At 48.3% G+C, this 8138-nt stretch overlaps 1 protein-coding gene across 1 annotated transcript in view; it reads left to right on the top strand.

Annotated features, from left to right (window-relative positions):
• Positions 1-8138, top strand: part of PTPRS (protein tyrosine phosphatase, receptor type S) — a 179752-nt gene that overhangs the window by 10678 nt on the left and 160936 nt on the right. Inside the window, exon 3 of the mRNA XM_015415315.1 lies at positions 7908-8018. Coding sequence (XP_015270801.1) covers positions 7908-8018 — 111 coding nt within the window. The remainder of the gene's footprint in view (positions 1-7907; positions 8019-8138) is intronic.

The following is an 8138-nucleotide window of genomic DNA, read 5'->3' as shown; positions in this document are numbered from 1 at the left end:
ATCGTCGGAGGGAAAACTCTATGGTTTTCCCTCCGACAATGGGGGCCATGCCCCCAACATGATCGACATCACGCGTCACTTCCGGGACGTGCTGGCGGCGTGTCGGAGGAGAGCTCCCGGAGCCCGGCAACACTCCCCCGCCGGTAAGGAGATTAGACTTGGCAACCCTAACCTGCTGATGTGACCTTGGGTCAGTCACAAGCTCTGGCACAGCTGTCCTTGAAAAAGAGCAGTTTGTGTCAGAGTTCTCTCAGACCCACCCCCCTCACAGGGTGTCTGTTGTGGGGAGGGGAAGGGAGAGGAGTTTGTAAGCCGCTCTGAGACTCCCAATCTCTTCTTCTTCGTCTTCTACAATAACGCTAGCTGTTGAGCCGACCCCATGCTTTCTGCTCTCTACTGGCATCTCCAAACTTTTTGGGTGTCTTTCCCACCTAAAATCCTCCTTATTTAATCACACATTCCCGGGATTGAACCCGTCTGCCTCCAAAAACATGAGCTGTACTACAGGCTGTCTTGTCTGTAGAGAGGTCTGGTCCATGCAGACCAAGGAGGTGTTTAAATACGTGTGAAGTTGATCATTGGGGAAATATTGGTGTGTCTCTCTCCCCCCTCCCCCCCAATTGTGCTTGAGAACCAGTTTGGTGTTGTGGTTAAGTGCGCGGACTCTAATCTGGGAGAACCGGGTTTGATTCCCCACTCCTCCACTTGCAGCTGCTGATGTGACCTTGGGTCAGTCACAAGCTCTGGCACAGCTGTCCTTGAAGGAATAGTCCTCAAAAGAGCTCTCTCAGCCCCACCTACCTCACAGGGTGTCTGTTGTGGGGAGGGGAAGGGAAAGAAGTTTGTAAGACGCTCTGAGACTCCGAGTGAAGGGTGGGGTATAAATCCAATCTCTTCTCTCTTCTTCTTTTCTTGAGAGAGAGGCTGGGGAACAGCAGGTCACAGTCGACAAGATGCCAGCAGATCCTCGATTGGCCAGTCCCCAAACAATCGATCTGCATCGCCCCAGAGATGCCCAGTGTCAGTGATGCCCTAACTTCATGTGGGTGGGGCTGGCTTGTTTTTAAAAAGAAGCCACCCGCTTGGAGCGGGGCTGGGATGTGCAAACGCCAGCCGCTGGCTAGAGAATGGCCTTGGCACCAACAATAGGCAACTGGTTCTCTCAGGCCTTGCAGTATCCTAAGTTTGATCCAAGTTTCTTTTTTGGGGGGAGGGTACGTTAAGTGCTTAAACCCTGGCTAACATCCCTTCTCCGCTGCCACTCTCTCCCTGCCTCCCCCGCTTCTCACAAAACAAGTTCCCAAGTTCTTCTTAGATGTGAAATTCCAACAGTGAAAAAAAAAATCTACCATCTGTGTCTTCCTCCTGAGCTTTCCCCCTCTTTTCTGGCCACAGTTTGGGAAGCTGCACTTCTGTCCAACTTATTTCCTCCCCACCGTTCTCCCTACGCAAGAGGAACCAGGTGTCCTGCAGTTCAGTTATAGCCCCGTTTAGATCTGTCGTTAGGGAAGGAGTAGAAGTAAACAGACACTATAAAGAGGAACATTTTTAAAATTCTCACAGAAACTTCCATGGACTAGTGCCTGTTTAGGCAGGTGCATGAGATGGCTCCTGAAACAGGTGTCCCCTGTGCATGGGCACATACAAAAATAAATGCAGCTCTCAACATTTGTTAGTCTTTTAAGTTGTTCCAAGGCTCTTGTTTAGTTTAGCTCAACAGGCTGAACGTGTCTACTCCTCTGGAAGTATTCTGCGGGGCATGAATCTTGACTTAGGCCAGGGGTCCCCAACGTGGTACCCACAGGTACCCGCCAACACCTTTCCTGGCACCTGCCAGGTGATTTTAGAAAGTCAGTGGAGCTTTTGCCTGGAAAGGTGTATGATGGGCCACTGGTGATTTGATTGGCTGTTCAGGTTTTAAAAAAACGTTAATTCACCAGTAGCTTCCACCACTACACAAGATCTTCACCGTGTGACTGAAGGTGCACTGATATATATATATTTTTTTAAAAAAAAGGTTGTTGTGGCAGCCATTTTGTGGCTGTGCTCACCGCACTGTGTTAGATTTCCAGAGGCTCCTGCAGGCTAAAAAATGTTGGGAACCCCTGATTTAGGGTGTACATGTCTTGTGCCAGGATGGCCCAGAATAATTTGGATTTGATAAATTTAGGATTTCCCCCAGACTGGGTGCCTGAAACCCTTAGCATTTGTCACTCCACTGTCTGGATTAAGCTGAGGGCCTAAAAACTGGCTGCTGCCCCTTTCACTAAGTTTTACTTCAGATATGTACATACAGCACCCCGATGCCTTGGTAGTCAGGAGTAAAAAAACTAATTTCCCATTTAAAGAGAGGCTACCATTTAAATACTTCCTTCCATCTCTGGGTGTCATCTCAAGTGTGCACAGGTAATGATTTCCCGTTCTAAGTGTTTTGAAAGTGTGTGGTGAGTTGTTGCAGGATCTCGTGCATCTGGACTGGACGGGAACCTCTACATTCGGTCTCCAGTCCCGAAGTTTGTTCTAGCAACCCTGTTCCTCACGGCCTAGCCCCTGAACTTAAGCAAAGTATGTTTGGTTGCTCATGACGATATGAGGACTTTGCAAGTGAAAAAAACTATTTCTGAGTAGGGTCCTTATCCTCTCCCCAGTGTCTAGTTCCCTGTTCACAATGCAGCTGCTTAGGTCTCCCCCTAAAAATTCTCCTTAAACTCTTGTGGATTAGATTCCCACTCAGAGCAACGAGGGGGGTGGGCAGACTGTAGAAAGGGTACCTTACAGCCGACCTAGGGATCCATGACCTCCCTTTCTCACACACCCCTTTTCCCAGTCATCTTTTCCCAAAGTGCTTCAGCATTATGGCACAGATGGCAGATTTTTCCCCCCACTCTAATTTTTGAGACTTTAGGATGTGTGGAGGCTGAATCAATCCGTAACCCCTGGCTACTCCCCCTCCTCTTCCCTCGCTCCTTACTTCGCTCGTTCCGAAAACTGCCCTGCTGCTCTTTGCAGAGTCCAGCCCAAGTTTACACTTTGTTTTAATCCTCTCTCTTTGTTTCTTTCTGAATCGCCTCCCCGATAAGCTAACTAGCTCTGCTTCTATTAACATTTAACTAGCTAGCAACCTTAACTAGACGCTAACACCTTGTCTTTAGACCACTTTGTTAACCTTTTTCTTTAACTAGAATCTGAGCCTAACTAGATCCTTTAACCGGCTTTAACCATTATAACATTTCCCCTTTTCCCACCCAACTTAACGATAACTAATAATAATAACCAGTTTTACCCTTATCCTGAAAACAATGCATTGAATGCTGGACAGGGAAGGAAAGAGGTATATGAACGAAAAGGATACCTAAAAAATACTGATGGATTGCATTGTAGCCCTTTGCCGGTGTCCTTTGGGGAGCCATACAAGTGGGGTATGTCAAGTGAGATTTGAAAAACACTTAGAGGTGTTGCAGAAATTCTGCAAAGGACTTGAGAAACCTACATTGCCTTGAGCAGACATGTTGCCTCTTGCCTTGTTTTTAGGATTGGGGTAAAACCATACAGATTTCTATAACATACAGTTCTTGGATAAGATATGCAGCAATTCTTGAATGCCAGTGGGGGAAAGGATCCCGCCTCCTTTTAACAAGGAAGATGGTTTCCAGCCTATTTCAGTGCAACCACACGGATGAGGTGTTCCTTTCAAAGGGCTCAGGGTGGAGCAGACAATGTGGGGTTTAAACTCAGCTATGGCTTGACACCACACCTGGATCAAAAGACCAGAGAAATGGGGAAAGGTGGAGGGGCAACTTCCTTCTCCTTCCACTGAAAATGTCTGTCTGCCCCTGCTTTCCCCTGGGAAGATCTAGATCAGGGGTCCCCATCCTGGTGCCTGTGGGACCCACCTACACCTCTCCCGGTGCCCGCCAAGTGTTTTTAGAAAATAGGCGGAGCTAGATGGGGTTTTTGCACAGCAGGGTTTCTGATTGGCCATTAGGGAACAGCAGTTGCCACTGCAGCACAAAGATCTTCAGTGTACGCAAAGAAATATGTTCAAACAATGCATACATTTTAAGAGGCAGCCTTCTAAGCAGAGCTTCTGCCTGAAATTTTCAAGAGTCACTATTAGAGTTATGCCTGACGTCACTCCTAGATGTTTTGTGGCTGACCCCGCCTCCGGTAGCAGCCATTTTGTTCTCACACCCACCAAACCCTGTCAGAATTCCTGAGGTTCCCAGAAGCCCAAAAAAGTTGGAGGCCTCTGGTCTAGATGTATGTTTATTCTGGCAAATATGTGTCTCGAATCACCCCCCCCCCCAAAAAAAAAAGTATGGGGGGTATAAAAGGGATTCGGAAGGAAAAGATTAAGCCCCACGTTTTCCCCTGGGCATTTTTCTGCTCCAAATCTCCCTCCCTTTTGGTGATAGCTGCCTATTGGATACTAAGGTGGTATCCCAAAACAGCTGAATGGGGGAGACCCTTCACAAGTTTCCGGGGTGACAGAATGATGGGGGACCTGCAGTTCTTTTGCCTGGCGTGTGGGTAGAACTGGAGGAGGCCCTGTGGGTCTTGTATCCAGCCCCCCCCCAATCCTTGATTTAGTCCTTTCACCGCTTGCTATGAAACAGAGGAACACTATAAAGTCAATTTGTCAGGCTAAGCTTAGGGAATTCACCACCATAGGCACATGACCAAAGGCAGCCACTGTTGTTAGGCCAGCTTCCTGATTGGCTGGAATGAATGTTAGCATTACCCAGTCCCAAGCGAAGTTACATTCTCGGGAACCCCTTCTCTCATTCCCGGATCCTCCTCCAGAAAAACAGAGATGGGAAATTGAGGGTTTGCAGCCAAGGAGAATCTTCCTTTTCTTGGGGTTCCTTTCTCCCACTGGCCTGTCCTGACTCTCCCTCTTTCCCCCCCACCTCTTTTTCACTTACCTTTTTCTTTTCTTTTTGGTTTCTTTGCAGAAGGTACTCCGATCCGAGGTAAGAGAACGCTTCGCAAACTCTCACACACTTTTGGACACTCTCCCCCTCCCCCTCCGGTTCCCCACACACACACCAGAATGTCACAGACACATACACACATCGATTATAACCAGTTCTCGTTCTGTGTCATTGTGTGAGTCTCTGATCTGGACTTGCGTGGCTCTTTTTCACTGTCGTGGCTTTCCGTCCTGTTTCGTGTTCCCTTTTCCGTGTTTATTTTCTCCCCCTCCCCCCGACTGTCTTTATTTTCAATATATGTATAATTATTCCTTTTCTCCTTTGGCTGGACGGCGTCAGCTGCAGCGTCTCTCGGGAAGGAGACTGTTCTCTTTCCCACCTGCCAGCGGTTGACGAGGTGGCTTTTAAAAACACAAAGCTCACAGAAACCGCAGAAGACTGAAATCTAGATCTGGTTTCAGGTGTTTGCTTTTTTTGTTTTTTTAAAAGAACGCTTCAAATGCAGTGAAGATGAAGAATAGACTGGACCCAAGCTTGTGGCCTAGAATGGGAAAATTTATGCACTGGTCTTTGTGTTTTCTTGTACAGAAGGAAAACAGTATGGGGAAAGAGGGTACTGCACAACTTTTATTGTCCCCAGGCTATCACACACACAACATACACAACAAACCTTTATTGGCATAACAACAGCATCAGCCTTAGGTACAGAGGTGGTAGGCCTGCAAAACAGTTAATTCACTACCCCTTCTGCCGAAAAAGAACTTCTCCTCCTATACGCTCTGTAAAGGAAGTTTGCCACCTCTTCAATGGTATCAGCCCTGTTTGAGGCTAGAAGGTTCATTATCTTACTTTCCTCAGATTTGCCCTCCAGGGTTTGCAGTATAGGGCCGAGGTGATAAGCGCGCAAATCCTGGTAAAATCTACAAGTCAGAAGTACATGGTCCGTTCCTTCAATCTCCTTTAGCCCACAGGGACATAACCTATCTCAGTTAATCTGGGGTACCTTTTTAATCAAGCAAAATATCTTTCTCCAGTTAACGGGCTAAACTTTGCCGATCTGTGCCCTCAGTGGCAGAATGGCTGCTAGGAGGATTTGGACTTGGACGTCTTGGATGTCCAAACACTTACACACTTCAAAAAAAAATGTAGATGGAGGGGGAAGTGGGACTGTGTGGCTACGTAGGGTTGCTGAGCCAGACGCAAGGGATCACAGGATCCAGTGTAAATAGGTCTTCAGAAGGCAGTCGTCGGAGTGCAAGAAACAAGTCAGAGTCCATATGCTTGCATTATGGATGGGGAAAGGGTTTTTCTTGTTGATGTGCCCATGTTAACTTCAACAGTGTTTTCATCTCTTGGGTTGGAGCCTCTCAACACGCCACTGGCGGAAGGGCAGTTCTCTGAAAGCGAACCGTTTGTTAAAAAGTTGGCCCATATCCTTAACGCACACAACATATGCACTCATCCTCAACATGTCTTAATCGAAATATGGGCAGAGGGCTTTCCTTTTGCCATTGGCCGAGCTTCTGTGATGTCACGTACAACGTCTAGATCAGGGGTGTCAAACATAAGGCCCGAGGGCCAGAACTAACCCATCCAGGGCTCTTATGTGGCCCGCGAGCAACTGTTGCAAGGGAGAGAACAGGGGACTGCTTAGGGAGAGGAGTGGGCGGAGCCACTCAGACTGTGGCTTCGGCATGGCGAAACAGCCTTGTCTGCAGCAGTCAAGTAACATGGGAACGTCCGCCCAGTGCTGCACTGCTGACTCTCCAGTCCACCCATGTGGGTTTTACGCTACACCCCCTCTCAGCCCATGGGACCTTTGCAGTGAGGATACACCAACTCGGAGCTACGAGCTGCTCTCGTTTCTACAGCTTTTATCTCCGGTACCTGACATTACGTTTTATGGGACACATGGCCTGACCCGACAAAGTCACATTTATGTCAGATCCGGCCCTTGTAACCTCTGGTCTAGATTTATCCATCAAGCAAACCCCCTGCTTTAATTAACTGTGGTTAGAGGGATTATCTGAACGTGCTCCAGTTTTCTAACGGTGATTACTTAGGGTAGATCTGAAGCAGTGGTTTGAAATCGGTTAACTGGGCAGTTAGTGCCGACTGTGGCTCCGCGTGACATGTGAATGTGGAGCTCCCGTCTCGATCCCTAATTCCACCCCCACCACCACCACAAAGAAGTCTGGGATTTCTGCCGAAGAAAGAATTACGGAGATGAAACCAGAGTTTGCCGAGTTAAGCCAGGGTCTGAATGATTACCTGGGAGCCGAATCCTGGTTGCACAAACAAGCCACAGTTAAAAGAAAGCATGTGTTTTACGTTCTGTCTGAACCGAGCCTGTTAGCATGTGGGGAAGGGTCAGCTGCAAAATGTGGGACAGTGTGTAACTGCTGTGAGGGAAACCGGGAGGCTTCTGATGTCTGGGGAAAGATTCGGAACAGGGGATGTGGACTCTAAAAGAGGTTGACGGTCAGGGAGCTCTTGCGGGACAGGGGGGAATATCTCACACAAGGCTTAAGAGTTAGAGTGGGGAGCCAAGTCTAATAAATAAGGAGACACCAGGAGGGTGGGAAGGAGGCCTTGGATTTGTCATAGGAATGGGGGGAGGCAGTTATGCGGGAAAGAAAGGGAGTACCCTTATTTACATGGGGGAGGGAACAGGGGCTCTGCTGAAGGCGTCATGGAGATGATGGCTTAATAGGATGATTGCATTTCCTTCAACATGTGGACACTTCCTGTTTGTCGGGATGCCAAATGGAAAAGGCACGTTGCATCATTTTCAGTCTGGGAGATTTGGTTGCTGTAACGGCCTTGTGATACCTACGATTGGGGAAGGGGCGGAATAAACCTTGCCTGCCAAATTAGAATATGTACACGCTTCACTCCCCGTCCTGAATCCCCTCCAATTAATATATCCGCTGGCGTCTCCTTCTCCCTTTTTTGTTTCTCCTCCCGTTCTAGGTGGCCTCCAGATCGAAAGCAGCGAAGAGACCGATCAAGGGAAATACGAATGCGTGGCTAGCAACAGTGCTGGGGTGCGGTACTCTTCACCCGCAAACCTATACGTGAGAGGTAGGGAGCGCCACGGCTCGCAAGAATAGCAATATGACCTTTTCCTGCCCTCCAGCTCACACGCATACACGCACATGTCCTTCGGGGGCCTCCTTATGCCCCTAACCATGTGTCCGTTTT

Source organism: Gekko japonicus, unplaced genomic scaffold (genome assembly GCF_001447785.1).
Source record: "Gekko japonicus isolate JY-2015 unplaced genomic scaffold, Gekko_japonicus_V1.1 scaffold578, whole genome shotgun sequence".
In the NCBI taxonomy this organism is placed as follows: Eukaryota; Metazoa; Chordata; class Lepidosauria; order Squamata; family Gekkonidae; genus Gekko; species Gekko japonicus.
Note: the sequence above shows the minus strand (reverse complement) of the source record. Positions and strands in the feature narration are given on the sequence as shown.